This window comes from Geotrypetes seraphini, chromosome 10 (genome assembly GCF_902459505.1).
Source record: "Geotrypetes seraphini chromosome 10, aGeoSer1.1, whole genome shotgun sequence".
NCBI classification, from domain to species: Eukaryota; Metazoa; Chordata; class Amphibia; order Gymnophiona; family Dermophiidae; genus Geotrypetes; species Geotrypetes seraphini.
The window spans coordinates 30,182,379-30,206,609 of NC_047093.1; the positions used below are offsets into that span (position 1 = coordinate 30,182,379).

At 44.0% G+C, this 24,231-nt stretch overlaps 1 protein-coding gene across 8 annotated transcripts in view; it reads left to right on the forward strand.

Moving 5' to 3' along the window:
• Positions 1 to 24,231, forward strand: part of ITGB4 (integrin subunit beta 4) — a 159,313-nt gene that overhangs the window by 74,530 nt on the left and 60,552 nt on the right. For all 8 annotated transcript variants that reach the window (XM_033962471.1, XM_033962470.1, XM_033962472.1 and 5 more), the window contains exons 14-20: positions 284 to 387; positions 3,259 to 3,357; positions 6,766 to 6,895; positions 18,722 to 18,844; positions 20,937 to 21,043; positions 22,183 to 22,216; positions 23,052 to 23,237. In XM_033962471.1, the coding sequence (XP_033818362.1) occupies positions 284 to 387; positions 3,259 to 3,357; positions 6,766 to 6,895; positions 18,722 to 18,844; positions 20,937 to 21,043; positions 22,183 to 22,216; positions 23,052 to 23,237 (783 nt within the window). The remainder of the gene's footprint in view (positions 1 to 283; positions 388 to 3,258; positions 3,358 to 6,765; positions 6,896 to 18,721; positions 18,845 to 20,936; positions 21,044 to 22,182; positions 22,217 to 23,051; positions 23,238 to 24,231) is intronic.

A 24,231-nucleotide genomic window follows, 5' to 3' on the forward strand; every position in this document is an offset into this window, starting at 1 on the left:
TTGCCAGAGGTTGAGATAAGCGCGGATAATGTAGCTTGTTTTAAGAAAGGTTTGGACAAGTTCCTGGAGGAAAAGTCCATAGTTTGTTATTGAGAAAGACATGCGGGTAGCCACTGCTTGCCCTGGAAAAAATAAATCTGATCTCGGAGCAGAATCCTCAAACTGAAAAACTTGTAAAATATACTTCCAGAGCAGAAAAGGAATGAGGGCTTGTCCATCTTGCGGCCGTAGAATGATTACTATTTTGCCTGTATAAAGTGAGCTTTCTCTCATCTCTGCACAGACCGAGGTCGTTGTTACTTGGGACAGTGCGTGTGTGACGCAGGCTGGACAGGACTTGGCTGTGAATGTCCCACCAGTAATGCTACTTGCATTGACAGCAATGGAGTGAGTAAGGAACATCGCCACAGGCCACGGAGGCTGGTTTAATCTGGCCAATTCTAGAGAAGGGAAGAGAAACCCAATTAGATTCCTTTATTTATTATGTGTTTATTTAATGGCGTGCCAATTCCATAACACCACGCTTAAGAGGGTTACAGTTGACCTCCTCTGGTTACCAAATTTGGCCAGTTGTATCTGAAAGACTAAGCTTAGGGGCTTTGGAGGAATCTGAGGAAAGGTGTGGGATGGTTGAGCTCCGTCCAAAGAAGGTAAATTTACAGGGCTAAGTCAAGGGTATATAATGCCCTCGGTCAATGTTTCTCAAGTCAGTCCTGGAGTACCCCCTTGCCAGTCAGGTTTTCAGGATATCCACAAAATAATAATAATAATAATAACAGTTTATATACCGCAGGACCGTGAAGTTCTTTGTGGTTTGCAATGCTTAGAAATGTTACAGATTGAGTGAATAAACAAACCAAAAACTGCAGATTTTGTACACGATGCAGGCAGTCTTTATTGAGACAAGTTAATCTTTTGATTAAAAACCTTTAACCAGGTAAGGGACCCAACACGGTCCGTGTTTCGGACTAACCTTCGTCAGGGGTCCACTTTTGATAAAAGGGGAAAATTATCAAAAGAGAAAAGAGCCTTGGACAAGTAGCTTAGTATATCTTCTTCATCACATTGGACTCGAAAGTGGACCCCTGACGAAGGTTAGTCCGAAACACGGACCGTGTTGGGTCCCTTACCTGGTTAAAGGTTTTTAATCAAAAGATTAACTTGTCTCAATAAAGACTGCCTGCATCGTGTACAAAATCTGCAGTTTTTGGTTTGTTTGTTCTGGATTGTTTTTCACTGCAGAGAGTTGGACCCTGGTTTTTTCCTTTGGTTTGGTTTGTGACAGATTGAGTGTAGAGAATGACACGGTGAAAAAATTGGTCCCTGTCACCGCCCCGTCCCCGTCTCACCATCCCCGTCACCGCCCCGTCCCCGTCTCACCATCCCCGTCACCGCCCCGTCCCCGTCTCACCATCCTCTTCACCGCCCCGTCACCGCCACTGCCACCCCATTCACCGCCCCGTCACCGCCACTGCAATCCCATTCACTTTTCTTTATTTACGGCCGCTGTACCTAATCGCGGCAAAGATCTCCCTGCCGTGATTAGCATAGTGACCGCGGCTACGGCTGCAAGTCTCCCCTCCCCCCAGCGATCACGGCAGGAGGGCACCCAACCCCTCCTGTAGACCCCCCCAACGGCCCTCCCGACAATCGCAGCAGAAGGGTACCCAACCCCTCCTGCCGGTCCTCCCAATGGCCTCCCCTAAGATCGCCGGCAGGAGGGTACCCAACCCCTCCTGCTGGACCCCCCTCCCAACGAACCCTCCCACCCCGGAACCCCCTTAGTCTTACTTTCCAAGTTGGACCGGACGGCTCCTCACACGTATGGCCAGCAGGCTTGCCTCCGTCCAAATGAGGCGGGCCCGCCCCTACCCTGCCCAACCCACAGGATCCTAGGGCCTGATTGGTCTAGGCACCTAAAGCCACTCCCGCTATAGGAGGGGCCTTAAGTGCTTGGGCCAATCAGGCCCTAGGATCCTGTGGGTTAGGCAGGGGAGGGGAGGGACGGGCCCGCCTCATTTGGACGGAGGCAGGCCTGCTGGCCAGACGAGCGAGGAGCTGTCCGGTCCAACTTGGAAAGTAAGACTAAGGGGGTTCCGGGGTGGGAGGGTTCGTTGGGGGGGGGGTCCAGCAGGAGGGGTTGGGTACCCTCCTGCCGGCGATCTTAGGGGAGGCCATTGGGAGGACCGGCAGGAGGGGTTGGGTACCCTTCTGCTGCGATTGGCAGGAAGGGTTGATCTGACAAATGAGGAGCACGGTGAAATAGCGGTTCCTAGAAGGGGGTACATTGGCCCGCGGGGACAAACCTGTTCACCGTTTCCGCGGTCGGTGAATGGCCTTGTCCCCGTCACCGCAGCGACTGCTAGTTTTCTTCCCCGTTTTCGGCGGTGACCCGCGGCTTAAATGCGGTGGCCGCGGGTAAACCGTCACCGTGTCATTCTCTAATTGAGTGAATAAACAGAGTTACAGATTGAATGAACAATCAAAGTACAGATTTAGCGACAGGTGATTCTTGCGCTCGGTTGTTAAGGACTAAGATTGAATGGGTTGGCCTCCTAAGTATTTCAGGAATAGATGTGTTTTCAGACGGTTTCCTGAATTCTCCATAGGTAGTAGGCACAAGCAATTGTTCAATATGCATGAAAGAAGTTTGCATATAATGGAGGCAGTGTATGCAAATCAAGTTTATGCAAATTCAATGTGGATGGCCTGAAAACCTGATTGGCAAGGGGGTACTCCAGGACCGACTTAAGATTCACCTAGGGCAGTGTTTCTCAATTCATGCCCCTCCCCCCTACAGTTTAGCATCTTTCCTTTCCTCTCCCCCAGGTGTCCAGCATCTCTTCTTTTTCCCCCCCCCTAAGATGTGCAGCATCTTTCCTTCCCTCCCTCTCCAGATGTCCAGCATGCATCCCTGTTAAACTGATCATTATTAATCCGCCTGATCAAATTTTTTTTTTCTATCACTGCTAAAACTGCATTCAGACAGTCTTCAAAATTGCTGAGTTTGTTTTTGCAGGAGAAAGTTTTCACATTTTCAAATGTTTTTCTCTATACTCAAGGAAAATAAGAAAGGTTTACGTATAAATGCTATCAAGGAGAGATTTGGTCTGTCGAAAAATCTACATGTGTATTAAACAAGGGACTAAAACAAATGTCCAGTTGATTCTTGGTAGCCTCCATGCTTGGGCATCTGGAGTATTTGTACTACTTCAATGAGGTGCCTTCAATCTTTTGTCTTTTCTTCCCCCCCCCCAGGGGCTCTGTAACGGTCGTGGCAAGTGTGTATGTGGAAGATGTCAGTGTGATACAAAGTCTCGGTACGCCGATGCTACCTGTGAACTGAGTTCCTCTCTGGTAAAGTATGACGGGATTTAAATGGGGTATTTGACTACATCTTGCGGCAGCTGTGACTTCATGCTACACTCTGGACTGTCAGAATCTGCTACTCCCTCCTTGACTTGAGTGTAACTAGCATCTTTAACAACTGGCAAAGTTCATCTTTTTCCCATCCCTTCTTCTCCCCCACCACACACGCACACAGCTATTATCTTGTGGTCTTTTCTGGAAACTCAGAAGGATTTGAGAGTATTTAGATAGTTATCAATTCTGCCTATTAGTACAATCTTTAGTTTTGCCTCAATTGGACTATTGCAATGTCACCTTCGTAGATTACCCAGAATTTATAATAACCCCCCCCCAAAAAAAAAAACCTCTGCAGAATGCATCCATTAGATGAATCTTCAGATTGAAGAAAGGTGATAAGATTACACCTTACCTATGTGAACTGCACTAGCTATCTATAGAAGGGAGAATACTTTATAAATTCTATTGTATACTATTTAAAATACGTTTTGGAGAAATTCTGGATTATATGCCTTAACTCTTTAATTTCCCTAATAATCCATTTTTGAATCTGAGAAATAATGACACTTTTCGGAATCCAGTCATTAAGAATGTAATATACAATAGATCTTTTAACTCCACATCGGCTTATCAAGCAGCAAAACTTTGGAAAACTTTACCGACTAATATTAACCAGCAATCTAATTTTAAAATTTTCAAAACAGACATATTTCAAGAATTTATTCATAATTCCTAAATATTGTAATACTATTTAATGATGTGTATCTTCATAATTATTTCTGTAAACTGCTGTGAACTTCATAGAGGTATTGGCGGTACATAAATAAAGATTGTAATGTATTATAATCACAGTAGGAAAGAGAATTTATTTATTTATTCAATTTTCTATACCGTTCTCCCAGGGGAGCTCAGAACGGTTTACATGAATTTATTCAGGTACTCAAGCATGTTTCCCTGTCTGTCCTGGTGGACTCAAAATCTATCTAATGTACCTGGGGCAATGGGGGGGGATTAAGTGATTTGCCCAGGGTCACAAGGAGCAGCGTGGGTTTGAACCCACAACCTGAGGGTGCTGAGGCTGTAGCTTTAACCACTGTAGAAAAGAAGAAAAAAAAAAACGGGGGGAAAAACAACACCACAAACACAAATATGCAGAAACCAGAGTGGAATTGTCCAGATAAGAATGATGTGCAACAAAAAAAAAGTGTCCTCCAATTCGTCTGGTTATATGAAGATCTTTATTGTTCAAACATCAAAATGACACATTCACCAACTCAATGACTCGACATGTACATGTTTCGGCCAGCAGGCCTGCCTCAGGAGTCTTAAAAATCGCGAATAATGACATACGAAGTATGCTAAGTAAATGTGTCAGCCAGTATTCTTTACATTGACATATATTGTATAACTAGTGTTCTTCTGTCAATGTCTTTTCCATCTCAACACATCCTTCTCATTAACTTTTAGGGCGTCAGACATGCCAATTATTCGCCTCCATTTTGGCGATATATAACTTTTTTGGCTATGACTGTGGCTGTGGCTTCTTCATTCGCCCATTTATCAAAAAAGTTTTTCTATTTTTTTGTTTTTTGTATTTATTTATAAAGTGCTCATGCTTATACACTATATTTTCATAAAATTTTAAATGCTAAAGTGAAATAACTTATCTTAAAAGTCGTTGTTTTCTTTAATGTAATCGGATCTTTAATGTAATCGGATTTCTTTAATGTAATCGGATTTGACAGGTCCCTGATCCGATTACATTAAAGAAAACAACGACTTTTAAGATAAGTTATTTCACTTTAGCATTTAAAATTTTATGAAAATATAGTGTATAAGCATGAGCACTTTATAAATAAATACAAAAAACAAAAAATAGAAAAACTTGTTTGATAAATGGGCGAATGAAGAAGCCACAGCCACAGTCATAGCCAAAAAAGTTATATATCGCCAAAATGGAGGCGAATAATTGGCATGTCTGACGCCCTAAAAGTTAATGAGAAGGATGTGTTGAGATGGAAAAGACATTGACAGAAGAACACTAGTTATACGAAGTATGCTGGCACTAAAACAGATTTAGCCAAGAACCAATCAACATGGAACGTCATACTGCGTATGATACAAGTGCTGTGAACTGATCCCGTGCGTCTTGTATCATACGCGGTATGACACTCCATGTTGATTGGTTCTTGGCTAAATCTGTTTTAGTGCCAGCATACTTCGTATGTCATTATTCACGATTTTTAAGACTCCTGAGGCAGGCCTGTTGGCCGAAACATGTCGAGTCATTGAGTTGGTGAATGTGTCATTTTGATGTTTGAACAATAAAGATCTTCATATAACCAGACGAATTGGAGGACACTTTTTTTTGTTGCACATCATTCTTATCTGGACAATTCCACTCTGGGTTCTGCATGCTTTAACCACTGTGCCACACTCTCCCCATTAATTCTGCTGCTGGGGTATTGTGATGTCATATCTTCCCTCTCTCATGCACATAAACTGTTAGAAATTTACACTGCTATGAGTATATGGCTCCTGTGCGTAATATATTCTCCCACTTTAGGTGGAATGACATTATATTAACTCTCCACTTAAGGTGTAGCTTTAGATAACTGCTTGTATCTGCAATTCACAGATTTTCATGGCTCTGGGATATTTGGGATCTCATATATGAGGGATTCCATGCACATATGGACTGTGCGTGCAATTTATATGTACAAGTCTGGGGGCTAATAATGTTCACAGCCCTACATGAAATGAATCCTCTGCTTCTAGTATTTTTATCTAGAGATCTTGGCAGCTAAATCAGAGCACAAACAGGTGGAATGGCTTGCTGAGGGAGGCTGGAGAAAGGACTCAAGCTCAGAGCTCTGTAATGCACTCACTCTTTCTCCTTTTGCACCTCTGTGTCCCCCATCTTATCTCATTCTTTTCTTCCCAGGAGCATTAAACTGTTTTCATTCTCTCTTCTCTGCTTCCTACAAGCTCCATCTTAAAACCAAATCAACAACTCCCCTCCCTGTGCTGGCTACTCCTTTTTTAATGTCTTCTGGCTCTCCCCCCACCTTCACTCACCTTCATGCCACTCCTGAAGCCTTTTCTTTCCCCTCCCGCGTCCGCGTTCTTCACGTACCTTCTCCTTGCTGTGCTTTATGCTGTTCCTGATGCCTTCTGGCTCTCACTTCTCCTCTTCTCCCATCCACTTTCCCCAATTCTTTGCTCACCTTCTTCCTGCCACTCTGTATACTGCTCGCCTTCCGATGCCTTCTGGCGCTCACCTTTCCTTTTATCTCCCAACCCCTCATTAGTTTTTTCACCGCCGTGCTGAACACTTCTGCCTTTCATGTGCTGGGAATGCCTGATCTAATATCTTCTATCCCTCTGTCTGGCACACAGGGTTTGCTGGGTGTGTGTGAGGATATTCGCACCTGTGTTCAGTGCCAGGCCTGGGGCACTGGAGAGAAGAAAGGGGCAAAATGCAAAGAGTGTCTTGTCAAGGTCCATATGGTGGATGAACTGAAGAAAGGTAGCAATTCAAGAGGCTTTTTCTATCCTTTCCTGCACTGACTTCTCCTGGTGGATATGCATGAAGGTGCGAGTCAAGTGTGAATGTGGTTGTGTATAGGTAAGTGTGTCTTTCTTTGGGAAAGTGATTTCCATATATGAGTGGGTGTGTCCTTAGCTATGAGTGTAGTTATGAATGGATGGGTGTGTTCTTTCTTGTCTGTGTTTTTGAATGTACTGTAGTTATGTAAACTGAATGTGACCCTCTGAAAAATGCCTGTGCCATAAAGACAGAATTTAAGAATAGCCTTACTGGTTCAGACCAATAGCCCAGTAGTTCATTCTCACGGTGGCCAGTCCAGGTCACTAGTACCTTGCAAAAACCCAAAGAGTAGCAACATTCCATTCAGAATCCACAAAGAGTAGCAAGATTCTAGAATCCCAAAGAGTAACAAAAGATTCTGGAACCCCAAATAGTAGCAACATTCCATGCAGAATCCACAAAGAGTAGCAAGATTCTAGAATCCCAAGGAGTAGCAACATTCCATGTAGAATCCCCTAAGAGTAGCAAGATTCTAGAATCCCAAGGAGTAGCAACATTCCATGCAGAATCCACAAAGAGTAGCAAGATTCTAGAATCCCAAAGAGTAACAAAAGATTCTGGAACCCCAAAGAGTAGCAACATTCCATGCAGAATCCACAAAGAGTAGCAAGATTCGGGGAGAGAGATCCAAGATGGCGACGGAGTGAGTCACCCTTGAAAGCTGCTCCTGCTTGGCTTTGGCGATTTCTATTTCATTTAAAATTTTTTACCTTAACTATGCCTAAGCGCAGAGGCAAACAGAGAGGCGTTCTTCCAGCCTCATCTGGTACTTCAACGGCGAGACAGGTAGCAATTACAGCGTATGTCACACCGGCTGGAACGGGCACATCCGCTGACTGAGAGGGGCAGACCTCGGTCTTGGAGAGCGAGATTTCGCTTAGCCCTATGGGTCCTGGAGCTCCTCCGCGGCCCGGGAGGATGTCGGGGACTCCGTTGGCAGCGCAGGAGGTGCCGGAGACGAGTTCTCCGTTGACGCTGCTGAACTCACCCCTGACCCCGGAAGTATTCCACGGCTTGCCGACTCTCTTGCAGTCGACAATGGAGAACGGAGGAGCAGTTGCTGGTGAGGAAGCAGGGACAGAGGAGCAGCGAGCTAATGGGGTAATCCCCGGAATATCTTTGCCCCCTCCTCTAGTAAGACCTGAAGTCATCGATATGGAAGCAATCTGGAGTGGACTTGAATCAATACATAAGGTATGCTCTCAACTTTTTTCTTCAACACAGAATACTAATTTACAAGTTAAAAATTTGGAAGAGAAACTCCAAAAGCAGTCCAATAGAACGGACAACTTGGAAAAATCAGTGTCAGAAATAAAGGATTCTATGAATTTACATTTGAAGGAAAAGTCTTTGCTGGTTAGAAAAATGGAAAATTTGGAAAATGCAAATAGAAATTTAAATCTTAGACTGTTGAACTTTCTGGTATCCAAATTTCAAACTCCAACAGACTTATTTAATTCCTTCTTACAATTAGTGTTGAAATTTCCTGAAAATAATATGCCACCGCTCCAAAAGCTATACTATTTGAATATTCCCAAAGAAGAGAAAAGCAAAGGGACTGTATCAGGAGACTTGGATCTCACTGGTATGCTGGAAACATCAATTCAAGAAGAAATAATTGTTAGAGCAACTTTACTGGTAACCTTTGTTTTTCTTCAGGATAAAGAGGCAGTTCTCCGTTTATTCTATAAGACTGAGAATGCAGAATTTCACGGTTCCAAAGTTTCAATATTCCCTGATGTATCAAAATTGACGCAAGCCAGACGGAAGAAATTCCTGGCTTATCGACAGTTAACTTTGAATATGGGAGCAACCTTTCAGTTACGCTTTCCCTGCAAATGCTGTCTTACCTACCAGAATGTTAGATATATATTTTATGACCCTGACCAATTAAATTTCTTTTTAGAGGGTAAGACAGCGTCTAGAACTCCAGATCCATCCATACAGTCCTCTATCCAGACAGATGGTTAAATCCAACCGCACTCTGTAATTTGTATGAGTTTTTCTTTTCTTTTAGATCCAAATTCCCTTGGAGGTGATGGACTCTCTCTTCAATATGTGGACTCTGATTAGTCATATATGTGGAATTATTATATATAATTTAATATAATTATTTTCTTTTTCAATTGTTAATTTCTTTAGATTGTTGTTAAACAATTTGTGAAAAATTATAAATAAATAAATTTAAAAAAAAGAGTAGCAAGATTCTAGAATAACCAAAGAGTAACAAAAGATTCTGGAACCCCAAAGATTAGCAACATTCCATGCAGAATCCACAAAGAGTAGCAAGATTCTAGAATCCCAAAGAGTAGCAACATTCCATGCAGAATCCACAAAGAGTAGCAAGATTCTAGAATCCCAAAGAGTAGCAACATTCCATGCAGAATCCACAAAGAGTAGCAAGATTCTAGAATCCCAAAGAGTAGCAACATTCCATGCAGAATCCACAAAGAGTAGCAAGATTCTAGAATCCCAAAGAGTAGCAACATTCCATGCAGAATCCACAAAGAGTAGCAAGATTCTAGAATCCCAAAGAGTAGCAACATTCCATGCAGAATCCACAAAGAGTAGCAAGATTCTAGAATCCCAAAGAGTAGCAACATTCCATGCAGAATCCACAAAGAGTAGCAAGATTCTAGAATCCCAAAGAGTAGCAACATTCCATGCAGAATCCACAAAGAGTAGCAAGATTCTAGAATCCCAAGGAGTAGCAACATTCCATGCAGAATCCACAAAGAGTAGCAAGATTCTAGAATCCCAAGGAGTAGCAACATTCCATGCAGAATCCACAAAGAGTAGCAAGATTCTAGAATCCCAAGGAGTAGCAACATTCCATGCAGAATCCACAAAGAGTAGCAAGATTCTAGAATCCCAAGGAGTAGCAACATTCCATGCAGAATCCACAAAGAGTAGCAAGATTCTAGAATCCCAAGGAGTAGCAACATTCCATGCTACCGATCCAAGGCAAGCAGTGGCTTCCCCCATGTCTGTCTCAATAACAGATTATGGACTTTTCCTCCAGGAACTTGTCCAAACTTTCTTAAAACCAGCTACACTATTCTGCTTTTACCAAAACCTCTGACAATGCGTTTCAGAGCTTAACTATTCTCTGAGTGAAAAAATATTCCCTCCTATTGGTTTTAAAAGAATTTCCATGTAACTTCTTCGAGTGTCCCTTATTCTTTGTAATTTTTGACAGAGTAAAAAAATCGATCCACTTGTACCCATTCTACACCACTTAAGATTTTGTAAACTTCAATCATATCTCCCTTCTGCTTTCTATTTTACAAGTTGAAGAGCCCTAACCTTTTTCATTTTTCCTCATCTGAGAGGAGTTCCTTCACCTTTATCATCTTGGTTGCTCTTCTTTGAACCTTTTCTAGTTCCGCTATATGTTTCTTGAGATAAGGCAACCAGAATTGAACACAATACCCCAGGTGAGGTTGCACCATGGAGCGATTCAGAGGCATTATAACATTCTTAGCCTTGTTAACCATCCCTTTTTTAATAATTCCAAGGATCTTGTTTGCTTTTTTGGCCACCTCCACATATTGGGCAGAAAGTCTACAATGACATCCAGATCTTTTTCTTGGGTGCTAAACGCTAAGGTGGACCCTAGCATCTGGATTTTTCAGAGAGTCAATGAGACTAAGGTGAAATGGATAGGGAAGCAGGAGGTCTCTTGTTCCCTGATGGAAGGGAAGGAGGGAGATTATAAAAAGGAGAGTGGGACAGAGACTCCTGGCTTTCGGTTGATTCCGATTCTCCCACCAGAGTCCAGTGTACTGAGGGAGACTTCTATTGGCTCCTGAAAGAGGACAGAGAGGAAGGAAATAAAAGAGATGACACCGTAACTTTTGGGAAAAAGAAGAAAAGGAGTCAGGGCTTGGTTATCCTCATTCTCCTGCCAACGCCCTGTGGGCTGAGGGAGATCTCTTTGTTGTTCCGAGGGGAAGGATGGACATAGACTTAACTGCCATGATTAATTAAGAGGAAAGAAATATGGCTAGACTGTTCTGAAATGTTTATTTGAACCTGATGACTGCCAACACTGAAGGACTTGTAAATATTTAAGTTGAAACCTGCAATCAGGTTAAATAAAAGGTTCCAATTTGTTACATTGCATCTTGGACTTTGGCTAGATTTCCATCAGTTAGGAGGCTGTGCCTGTTCTGAGTGAATGGCGATTGAGACCTGGGATTTCAACTCCTCTGGCCTACTGGATTTATCCTGCCTCGGCCTTCGCCCAAGTTTGCAGAGACTGTGAAGTTGTGATCTTTGAGAACTGAGAGATTCATCTTTTTATCAGCCCTGGTCACGAGACGCCAACCCAATGAGCTAGCTGAAGTCCACGGGGTGGCCACGTGCAGACAGGGCAGGGTTACATGAATATATCTTTGTGAATAGGTAGATGGATAGGTCCTTACCAGTGATTTTGCTTTACTGGGTGTGTCCGTGGCTGTGAATGAGTAGGTGGATATATGCTTGGCTGTGGATATAAATTCAATTGTGCATAGCTGGGTGTGTCCTTGGGTAGATTGTTCTTGGCTATGCATATACATGCAAAGATCAGTGTTCATCCATTTTTTTCTGATTTTGCTAAATATCTCTTCTTCATTTGATACTATTAATCATCAGATTTTAGTCAGAAGATTAAAGATATTTGGTGTGCTGGTTTCCTCCTATCTGAATAAACATACTTAGCAAGTTCATATAAGGGTTTCCTGCTCAACAATTAGCCCACTAAAAGTAGGAATACCTCAAGGTCAACACTCCTATTCAATTTCTGTTTGGTTTCTATGTGCCAGATATTTAAGAAGCTGAATGTTTTATTATCACTCGTAGACAAAGACATTTACGGTAATTCTTCTTTTGATTTGATTGTTCCACCCTTGAGACTTTGACTAAACTTTGATCTTGCTTAACTACCATTGCCTCAGTTGACTGACAATCAACTTGTCATAAACTTGAATAGGATTAAGATTCCTGTGCTTAGTCATTCATTCTCATTTAATGTCCCTTCAAGTATCATGTTTACCAAAACTCAGATTAATTGGCCACATTTCTAGCCTGGGGAGTACTCTTGAGTCTATGCTTCCAATGAAACCATCCATTAGTAGTATGGTAGACTTGCTGAAATGATTTAAATCAATGTTGTCTTTTAATTATTTTACAATGGTGCTTCACAGTCTAAATTAGACTACTGTAATTTTCGATATTTAGGTTTTTTGCAAACTAACATCAAGGCATTATAATTAGTACAGAACTCTGTTGCCAGGTTGCTCACTGGTGCCAACAGATTCCATCATATTTCCTCCTATCTTAAAGATCCCAATCACTGATCTCTTTTAGGATCCAATTTAAAGTTCATGTTTTAAGAACATAACATAATAATAATCTAATATAATAAAATGCTAGGCCGCGCATGCGCACTCAAAAGTCGTGTTCCCTGATCCGTCGCAGAAACACGAGTGCGCATGCGTGCGTTTTACGTCACCACATCCTCCCTGCTCTCCACCTCGCGCCGCTGCTTTGGGAGTGGGAGTGTGAGCTACTGGAGGGCCCGGTAGAGGAGGGAGCCAGCTGTCGGCGGAGGGCAGACGCGGGCCCAGGACGGACTTGCTCCAGCTCGCGCCACCTTTCTTTTCTTTTTCTCCGTCCCCTTCAGTCCCTCAAATTGCACAAGCTGTACAATCCTGTCCCTTAAATTCCCTGCCCTGAGTTATTTTAATTTGAAATCTGCCGCCGTCGCCGCGACTCCTCTCTCATCTTTCGACATAATATAAGTGCAGCTCATGAGAGGAGCCGCGGCGGCGGCTTTGAAAACGGCTCCCTTAGTTCTTTGCTGGATTTTTTTTTTAAGTTTAAAGCTGCCGCCGTGGCTCCTCTCACGATCCCGGCCTGTGTCGGAGAAGGCTTCCGACGCAGGCAGGAAAGTGAGAGGAGCCGCGTCGGCATCTTTAAACTTAAAATAAAAATCCAGCAAAGAAGTAAGGGAACCATTTTATCTGCATGCTGCTATGAAGGAACAGGTGAGGGGGAGGGAAATGCTGATGCTGATGCACAGGGAGCAGGCAGGCATGGCAGGCAGGCAGGGGGAGAGGGAAAGGGGCTGCTTTGGGGGTAGGGATGTGCTGGGGGCACACAGCAATCATGGGCAGGGGATCACAGAGCAGGCAGGCATGGCTCAACAAGGGGAGAGGGAAAGGGGGCTGCTTTGGGGTGAGGGGTTTGCTGGGCCAGACAGCAATCATAGGGGGGAAACAGAAGGGGGCCATGGAGCAGGCATGGCACAAAAGGGGGCAGGGGCATTGGGAAACGGGGCTGCTTTGGGGGGAAGGGTGTGCTGGGGGCACACACCAATCATGGCGGGGAAGAGAAGGGGGCCACAGAGAGATAGGCAGCCATGGCGCAATGGAGAAATACAGGCAGGCAGGGGGCAAGGGAGAGACACAGACAGAAAGAATGACAGACAGACAGCATCCAAGCACAGAGAGAGAAAAGGAAAAAAAAACAGTCTACTCTAGCACCCGTTGGACAGGGGGAGAAGGAAAGAGATGCTGATGGACAGGGGGGTGAAGAAAAAGGAACGGAGGACTAATGTTGGACAGAGGGAGAAGGAAAGAGGTGCTGCTGGACAGGGGGGAGGTAAAACAAAGGGAGAAGGGCTGCTGCTGCATAAGGAGAGCAGTGAAGGGGTGGTGGTGGACACAGGGGAGGTAAAAGGAAGGGAAAATGGACAGGGGGAGCAGGCAAGGGGTGGTGATGGACAGCCAAGGAAAAAGAAAGGCAGAAAGAAAAAAAGCGGCTAAGGAGAGAGAGAGAAAGAAATAAAGACAGACACACACATATGTTCTAGCACCCGTTAATGTAACGGGCTTAAAGACTAGTAATAATAATAATAATTTTATTCTTATATACCGCCAAAGCCATAGCCTTACTGGGTCAGACTAATGGTCCATCTAACCCAGTAGCCCATCCTCACGGTGGCCAATCCAGTTCACTAGTACCTGGCAAAACCTCTAATAGTAACAACATTCAATGCTACCGATCCAGGACAAGTAGTGGCTTCCCCCATGTCTTTCTCAATAACAGACTATGGACTTTTCCTCCAGGAAATTGTCCAGACTTTTTTAAAAGCAGCTACTTTAACCACTCATACCACAACCTCTGGCAATGCGTTCCAGAGCTTAACTATTCTCTGAGTGGAAAAATATTTCCTCCTTTTGGTTTTTAAAAGTATTTCCTTGTAACTTCATCGAATTTCTCCCAGTCTTTGTAATTTTTGACGGAGTACAAAATCGATCCACTTGTACTCATTCTACACCACTCAGAATTTTGTAGACTTCAGTCATATAATAATAATATAATAACTTTATTTTCTATACCACCAACACTCAAAGAATTCTAGGCGGTTTACAAGTAAGAGAACTGGACATTCAGTGATGAGATTCAAATATGTAAAAAGCACAGATAAAATACATGGTTATTAGTCAAGTAGAAATTTTTTATACAAGTAGGTCTTTGCTAGTTTCCTAAAAGAACAATATGATGCAGCTTGATGGATCATGTCATCTAACTAGGATTGGACTTTGCCTGCTTGAAAGGCCAAGGTTCTATAAAAAAAAACTTCTTGTAGCGGCAATTTTTAGGATTCAGAAAAGTAAATAAACAAGTACGGAAAGTAAACTTGACCGGTGTATCCAATTCAAAATGCAAAAAAAGATAGGATGGAGACAATCCAAATAACAGTTTGTAACAGATACAAGCGAATTCAAATAATATTCTAGCTTCAACTGGTAACCAGTGCAGTTGCCGGTAATAAGGGCTGACATGTTCTTGTTTTTTCAACCCGAAGATTAAGCGAACTGCTGTATTTTTAATTAATCTTCCAAGGATTGTTTTGAAAGATCCCAAATAGATTATAATGCAGTAATCAAGACTGGACAGGATTAATGCCTGAACTAGTAGCCTGAATGAGATTGGGTGAAAATATTTGGTAATAGTTCGCAGTTTCCATAATGCCAAAAAGCATTTCTTTACAAGTATGTCCGTGTGTTCCACCAAGGTTAAATATCTCCCCTCAGTTGTCTCTTTTCCAAGCTGAAGAGTTTAGCCTTTTAATCTATAAGGATCTATGGAATGATGCCCCAATTAATTTTAATTCTTTTATGAAAATCTATCAACCTTGTCATGCCCTTTGTTTGAAGAGTATGCAATTACTATCCATACCATCATTGAGGAAGATAGATTTTTGTGGAGCAAACAGTTCTTTTTTTATCGTTTCATTGGCCTATCTGTGTTGTTCAGAATGATGACAGATAGCAGCTACTTTTAAAAGGTGAACGCAATGTGCTTTTTGCAGGGTTTTCCTAAAGGTATACACTTTTCCCCTCGCATTTGCGGGGGGTTAGGGGCGGAGTGGATCCGTGAATACGGAAAAACCACAAATAACTTTTTCATAAGTTATTCACGGTTTTCTATTAAAAATTACAAAAATCTACAAAAATTAGACAGTTCTAAATCTAATAGACGCTGGCACTGTCATCTTGATGTAAGGACACTGGATCATCTGCTATGCTATTGTCCTTTTATTCTTAACTTTTGGAAGTCAATATGGGGACAGATTAATACCATACTGGAGGCATCAATTCCATCGACGTATGAGGTAGTTATATGTGGAACATTATTGCATATTAAGCCCCCCGTGGACCGCTATAAATGCCGGCTTTTCCTAATTATGACCGGAATAGCCATGTAAATGATTACTCACAATTGGAAGAATTGGGATCGCCTTAGTTTTCCTTTTTGGTGGGCGAGCTTATGCTTAACCTATAAGTATGAGAAAATGAATGCGGACATACTGGGGCATAATAGGATATTGAAATTGGTTTGGGGTCCATTGATGTCTTTTGTAGATTTGTTATAGTTGCCCTTTATCTTTATCTATATTTTCCATTGTATTGCACCCACACATCCAGGGGGGTGGGAGCGGGAGAGGGGTATATCTTTTGTTTTGGTATTATTCCTGATGGAAATGATGGATGGGGGAGGGAATTTTTATCTTTTGTATAGATTCTGATTGTTTATAAGTGCTTATTTGATTATTATTATTTGTATGTAAATTGTATTGCACTTTTTTGTTGGCATAAAAAACTAAATAAAGTTTAAAAAAAAATAAAAACCCTCAGGAAAATGATGAAACCGCAAATAACTTCCAACACATCTTCCTTGTGTACTATGGGAGAGAACCTCTGCAGAGCCGGGGGTCAGACTTCCCCCAACGACTGACAGTGCCGAAAAGTCCAGGGCTCTGGAGCAGGACCAAGCTCCATGCTTGCGCGCCGGGCTCAGTCTCGCCCACCCATCCTTTCAGGCGGCGGCGCGTGCTCCTAGCTCAAGCTCTGCCTCAGCTCCCTCCCCCTCTTTCATTTCTGGCAAACCGAGATGGGCAACGAGGCAGCAGCGCTCTGCCCCCTCGCACCATGCCTGGCTTTTAGGAGAGCATCAGCAACAGCCGCCGCAGCATCCAGCTCTTCCCATGAGAACCAGGTAAGTGGAAGGCTCCCTGCCCGTTCCCTGTCCCCGGTTCAGCTCTCGGTCCCCGCGCACTTGGTATTCCAGCTGTTCCCCTTGCGCTCTTTCTCTGCCTCACGTCTCCCCTGCACTCATGGATGATGTAATTTCGGGGAGGAGTCAGTGTGAGAAAAATCACGAATAAGCGAAACCGCGAGTGCAGAAACCGCGAATACGGGAGGGGGGGGGGAAGAAGTGTAATCTGCAATGAGTTTGAATGAGATTTCTGGTATTTTATGATGCTGGTTTCACTGTTTATTGATGTTTTTAGTTTTGGCTCCGAGTCCCTCCGTTTCATTTTGTTTGTCCTATTTGTCTATACTTATTGTATGTAACTTTTTGTTTGTTTGTTTATGTTAATTTTGGTAAGATTCACATAGACGCAGTAATAAATGGATTATAAATTTAAAAAATTAATACAATTAGCTTCGCGTGGTTTGCTGGGTGCGTCCTTGGCTTTGAGTGCGAATGTGGCTGTGCAGAGGTGTGTCAGTAGCTAAGCTTTTGGCTGCTCCTTTTGACAGTGTGTTTATGGAATTAGCTGTGCATGTGAATATGGCTAGTCACGGGTGTGCTCTTTGGCTGTGTGTGTGAATGTGGCTGTGGGTGAGTGGATTATGGTTATGTCCTTGGTTGTGGATGTAAAGGTTTGTTGTTTCTTGAAAGCTTCTATACCGCTACTAATAGCTGGGGAGTCAATTCAGAGCAGTTTACATGAGCTTCTGTAATGGTGTTACAATACAGAGTTAGTATTTTTTTTAGATGGTTTTCAATGCAGACCCATTTATGCCATAGTCGATCACCTTGTGTATATAATCTAATCTAGTCTTCAATTTATATACCGGATCATCTCCCAATGGAGCTCGACTCGGTTCACATGTAATTAAGACTAGAGTACATAAGAAAGAGAGCATAAAAGAAAAAAAAAAAAAAGCTGGATTATCGTCAATTCTTTGTTACTATAGTTAAGCCATTTAAACGTTCTGTAAACTGCAGAGTTTTCAGGGCTTTGCGAAATTGTTGTAGCTGGCCTATCAGTCTAATGGAGTCAGGAAATCCATTCCACATCTCTACCGTCGTGAAGGCAAAAGATTGACTAAGCTTTCCTATAGATTTAATACCCTTAAAAGAAGGGAAAAAGTTTATATCTCTGTGTATTCCTCAAATGGCAAGATCTGAAGGGGTTCCAATATAAGGGAACTAAAGGATCAAATATTCCATAGAGAAGCTTATAGATAATGCATGCACATTTAAATTGAATCCTGAAGCGGACTGGAAGCCAGTGATGCTTTCTCAACAAAGGAGAAACATGGATCGTTCTTTCGCTTCCCGAATATAAGCTTAGCTGCCGTATTTTATATCAGTTGAAGTCGTTTTAGACCAGGGATCTCAAAGTCCGTCCTTGAGGGCCGCAATCCAGTCGGGTTTTCAGGATTTCCCCAATGAATATGCATTGAAAGCAGTGCATGCACATAGATCTCAAGCATATTCACTGGGGGAAATCCTGAAAACCCGACTGGATTGCGGCCCTCAAGGAGGGACTTTGAGACCCCTGTTTTAGACTGCCCTGCTTAATGCCTAAATAGACTGAATTACAATAGTCTATGTTCACACTAAATCCTACTTATATGTACACATAATACCTGTATCATGTTCTATGCTGTGTTCCTAATGGGAGATTACTATTACTAATAATGGAAAACAATTCAGTATCTGGCATTCAAATCCTTAATATCCCAAAAGAATGCCCTATTATATATTTCAATTGAATTTAATATTCCTTAAATGGTGAAATTATAATATAAATTTCCAAAATGTTGTTAAATATTCAAATATTAAGTGATGTGCTCATTACTCCTTTTTCATGGCCATATCCAAAGATATTAGGGATTAGCCATGTGATGGTGCAAGGGAAGCAGAACACTTTAGGGTGGAGAAGCCATATAAACCATTTTTTGGTTCCACTCCCAAGCTCTCTGACGCTCTGTTGTGCAAACCAATGGTTAGACCATGTCTCCAATGACCCAACTCCCTTCCACTGTCTATAGGTTGTATATGGTTGGATGAGTGTGTCCTTGGCTGTGTGTGAGTGGGTCGATGGGCATGTCCTTGGTTGTACATGCTCCTTATTCCCTTTTCCTGACTAATTGCTCCATCTCTTCTCCCCAGTGGATGAAGTGAATGAGCGTTGTAACTTCCGAGACGAAGAAGATGACTGCACATATCGCTACACGGTAGAGGGAGATCCAGATGCTGCAAATAATCACACCGTCCTTGTTAAGAAGAAGAAAGGCAAGTGTCAGAAGGGGAGAAATTCTGAGCAGAGCTTCAGCTGCTTCTGAGTGTCCTAGTCTTGGCCCTCTCCAGTATGTATTGGTTCTTTCTTTCCTAGTTTCCTTTTCTTACATCATAAGAACATAAGACGAGCTATATCAAGTGAGACCAAGGTCAATTGAGCCCAATATCCTGCCCCCCACAGTGGCTAGTCTGGGTCACAAGTATCATGCCTATCTCAAAAAGTAGATCTATTTCTTATAACTGATCTCCAGGAACGTGCAATGACTCTTCTTAAGTCTACCGGGCTAATAATTTTCTATGGACTTTTTTCCTTCATAAAACATGTCTAAACTTCTTTTAAATCCCATCTACAATATTCAAGGCAAGGCCGGCATAATTATTGGGCAGAGTAGGTGATTGCCTAGAGCAGAAAGTTGGGAGGGCATCAAAGAGAAACTATATTTGAAGCAAAATGATAGGTCGTGACATCCCCCCAAATTAAATGAGCATCAATATGTCCTTGAACACTTAGATGTGTTTTTACAGGATTGCTTAGGACAGCCGGTGTTGAAGGGGATCAACCTGTTGAGTTTAATTATCCAAAACTCAAGAAGGAAAGAAATCTCCAGGCATAAAGGGGGGTACAAGGCTGAAGGTATGTGAGGGGTTGTGTAGAAAAGGGAGGATGGACTGAGACATCCGGGTTTTTCTTCCATTGCTTTCAATTGAAGTAAAGCCCGGATGTCTTAATCTGTCCTCCTTTTTCTAGAATACAACCTAAATTAACTAACCCAAGTGGTTTAAATAACCCAAAATGCAAAATCTATTACACATCCCTCATTTTGGAAAGTACATCTAACAACTCTCAGCTAATCTTTCAGGTATTTGTTACACAGGCCTCAGAGTTGGAGCCTACGCACAGTTGTGGTATCACAAACTGAAGATTGCTGGGGTTTTTTTTGTCAATCTTTTTTCAACCAGCTGGATAAGTGCATGCTAACAAATTGTTGAATATGTGGACACTGGTGAAGAAATACGGTGAAGAAAATACTGCTGAAAATAAGATTTAAAAATTGTTTATTAGAATATTTATGAAGTTTGAGAATATAGATAGAAAAAAACTAAAAATTTTACAAAAAAAAGTAGAGATAATATCAGGAGCAGGAGCAAGAACACTGCACTGATTATCTCAGTTTGTGATACCACAACTGTGCGTAGGCTCCAACTCTGAGGCCTGTAACAAATACTTGAAAGATTAGCTGAGAGTTGTTAGAAGTACTTTCCAAAATGAGGGGTGTGTAATAGATTTTGTATTTTGGCTCCTTTTTCTAGAGCCATAGGGTAACCCTACCTAATGCTCTTATACTGACCCTGATTCAAGATAGGGTTTCAGTAGAAATTGGCTGAGGTAATTTCCTCTGTTCATCCAAAAATGTTATTGGGGTTTCTCCAACCGCTGTTTCACACTGGTTACCGTGAAGCCAAAAATTGTCCAAGTCTTTCGGTACAGGGACTGTTAGTTCTTCCCTCCAAAAATGCCTTCTTCCTGTTTCACTAGATAGGATCATTCCGCTCCCTGTATCTCATGAGCACAGACTGAGGGAATTCTCTCCCTCCCCAAACCCCTCCATCTCTGTGTGTTGCAAAGGCTGAGAGGTCACTTTTGGTTGTCTCCTACTTGCACAGACTGATGGCTTTTCCCATATTTGTCAGTAGCCATGGCGTAGCGAGGGTGAGAGGCACCCATGCGGTGGAGCTCCTCCCCTGCCCTCTTCCCCACCCCTCCCCCTCCACACGCTTTTTCCTTGACCCCTCCTGCCAAGTGCTGCTTCCCTTCCCCCAAGCTGCTGTCATGCCAGCATTGGTGCTTCCTCTGATGTCACTTCCTCGGCCCGGGTCCAGGAAGTGACATCGGAGGAAGAGCTGATGCTGGCTCCCACAGCAGACTCCCACAGCAGGTTGGGGGTTGCCGTCCGAGCCAGGAACGTTACAGAGGTACGGGGAAAGGGACAGCCCCCCCCTGTTTTTCAGGTTTGGCACTCAGATGGTCTCCTAGCCCCTCCCTTTCTGCCTCTCCTCTGTGACAACCTCTCTCTCCCTCTTTCAGAGTGCCCTCCGGGTGGATTCCTCTGGCTCATCCCCTTGCTCATCTTCCTGATGCTGCTCCTTGGCCTGCTGTTGCTGCTTTGTTGGAAGTACTGCGCCTGCTGCAAGGTGAGGCCCGTCCCCACAGGCCCCACAGGTATCATGGGGCAGTGCCTTTCCCTTGCACCCCGTGGTATGGTAAGAGGGGTGCGAATAGAGGGGCGGTCCGTCCCGGGCGCAGCACCCCTCCTCCTCTCCTTCCCCCGTACCTTTTTTGTTTCCCCGGTGCGAGGTTGCTGTCCGCATCAGCATCGGCACACTCTCCGTTGTCACTTCCGGGACTCGCACCTAGGAAGTGACAAGAAAGGGCGAGCTGATACCGACGTGAGCGTGCTGCTCACACCAGAGAAGTTAAAAAGGTGCGAGGAAAGAGAAGGGGGCATGGTGCGGCGGGGGAGAGGGGGAGGAAAGCCCCCGCCCCTGCTCACCGTTATTACACCACTGCTCACACCGCAGGTCTTGGCAGAGTTCCCACTGTAGATCTGTGAAGTTCTTAACAAACACCAGTGGGCTCTGAAAGACCTTTGGGGGGGGGGTGCTAAAAAATCAGAGACTGGATCCGAAATTCTTTGTGCCCGGATCACAAGCACTCAGGCCCCTCGTACCTGCTGGTTCCAGATTATGAACTGCTTCTGCTCCTGCTGAGACACTAGCAGGAAGTTTTAGAGACTGTGGGGGGGGAGGGGGTTCATAATAGTAATGAAGCCTACAGGACACAGTGTAGTCTATTTTAATTCTTGTAGCTGCATGGCGGTAGGGGGAGGGGAGGGGAGCAGAGAAGAGACTCATTGGCTACCATTGAAAGATGGTAGGATATGCAACACAGTGCGTACATAATGGTGGCTTCCTCCAAAGAACATTGAGGTATCTGTGAATGCAGGATTAGGGGGGATTCGGATATGCTTTTCAAAATCCGGCACTTTGTCCGGGTTTTGAAAAGCTTTCCTCCACATCGCGTCAGGCAGGAGGTCATCGGAGCATGCGCGGATGTCCCCCCTGCATGACGAGAGCAGGCAGCGAGGGGCTGGGGTGGGATTGGGGGCGGGACTGGAGCATGACGGCGCAGGGATGGGTGGAACTGGGGCGTGCCTGGGGGGGGCGCGGATTTTCCAAACAGAAAATCTGGTAACCCTAAGCGGGATGATCTGAACAGATGAGCTGGAGAGTTAACCCTAAAATCTCAACCTATCTCTTTCCTTCATTTGCAGGCCTGCCTGGCACTGTTGCCCTGCTGTAATCGAGGTATCTTTGTTTTAAAGTCTTTTGGCTTTACCTTTTTTTTCTGTCAAGGAATGAAGCTGCTGGTTGACCCTTTAAGGGCCCACTAAACAGAATAGGAACTAGGATAGAAATAATTCCTGAGGGCCTTTTGGAAAGGGCAAGGGAAAGCCCAGAACCAGAGTAGTGTATGCCAAATGAAAAGTATCTCCTTAAAGGGAGTTGAGGAGGGAAGATGTAAGAGTACAGTTAGAATCTCACTTCTAATGTCTCAGCTGCAGTGGCGTGGTGAGGATAGAAGGCGCCCAGGGCAGTGTTGCCCCCCCCCCCTGCATCCTCCTCTCCACCCCCCTCCTTCTCCTCCCCCCACTCTGCAATCGTGCCCTCCCTCCCCCCCTAACCTCTTCAAATCTCCCTAGCGCGAGCAGTTTCTCCGGCCTGCTGTTCGTGCCAGTGTTGGCTTTCCCTCTGACATCAATTCCTGGCCCAGCAACCAGGAAGTGATTTCAGAGGGGAGCCAGGCCGGCGCGAGCAGCAGGCCATAGAAGCTGCTTGCGCTGGCAAAGATTTAAAGAAGTACTGGAGGGAGAGAGCACGAGCCTGGCGTGGGGGAGGGGAGGCAGAGAGATGCTGGTGTCCCTACCATAACGGCACCTGGGGCGGTCCTCCCCGCCCCTCCTTACCACGCCACTGCTCAGCCATGCCAATCAAGGAAGCTATGCTGATGGTCCTTACTGTCACAGTGCTGCTTCACCCCTTCCAAGGGAAAAGGCTAGTGGGGATGATAGCTGCTGTATTGACAGTGTCCTGAGGGTCAAGCTTAGAATGTCAGCTCTTCAGCTTCTTCTCTTCTCCTCAGGCCGCACTGTTGGGTTCAAAGAAGACCACTACATGCTGCGGCAGAGCCTCATGTCCTCGGATCAACTGGACACACCCTTGGTGCGGACCGGCTCCCTCAAAGGGAGGGACACAGTGCGCTGGAAGATCAATAACAACGTCCACAAGCCTGCTCCTCCACCTTCCTCTCTGAACCCCAAGGATCTGAGTAAGTGTCGCTCAGTCTTGAGTGAGTTGCGCCGAATCGTCTTCTCTTGACCCTGGGGATGCGAGCGCGCTACAGTGGAAAAGGGATGGGCTTTTTTTGTGATTGCACATTCAAAATGCTTTACATATATATAGGTATTTATTTTGTACCAGAGACAATGGAGGGTTAAGTGATTTGTCCAGGGTCACAAGGAGCAAAGCTGGAATTTGATCTCATACCCTCTGGGTGCAGAGGCTGCGGCTCTACCACCAGACCACGTCTCACCTATACTATTCATTTTTAAGCTAATGCTAAATGTCTTTACAGTATAATCTCGTTATAATGGAATTCAAGGGACCTGGAAAAACAGTCCATTATATCCAGAACTCTGTTATATCCAGAGTTGCATTTTTTTAAAACTTTATTTAGGTCAACTTGAAACAATGTATAATCAATAAACAACAGTCACTGCACAACCATATCAACAACATCAATAACAAAACTCAGCAAAACATTGGTATGGCCCGAAACGATTGCAAAAACCAGAACCCTAAAAGATGTTGTAAAGCATTATGTCGCACTGTCCTGGAAAGAAAAATACTCTTGTCATTTTCTTCTGGGCTGCATTTTGATACTATATCACCAGCATGCCACCAGCGGAGCCTGTATGTCCGTTATAGCCAAACAAAACTACAGCTAAAAGCGGCTCTGGGGACCAGATTGGTTGTCCGTTATATGCAGTGATTTTCTGCATGTTCATAAAGGCACATGGCCAAGACGAGCGGACCTTGTCCGCTATAAACGATATTCCGTTATAAGCGAGTCTGTTATAACGAGATTATACTGTATGTGCTTGCACAATCTGACACCCAAACATCTCACTGAGAGCATTCTGCCACGGGTTCCGCCACGTCCCCTTCGATCGGCAAAACAAATGGAGTTACAAATCCCATCTGTTAGGCAGCTGAAACTGACAATGTCTAGAGAGAGTATAGTCCATTGTATAGGGTCTAAG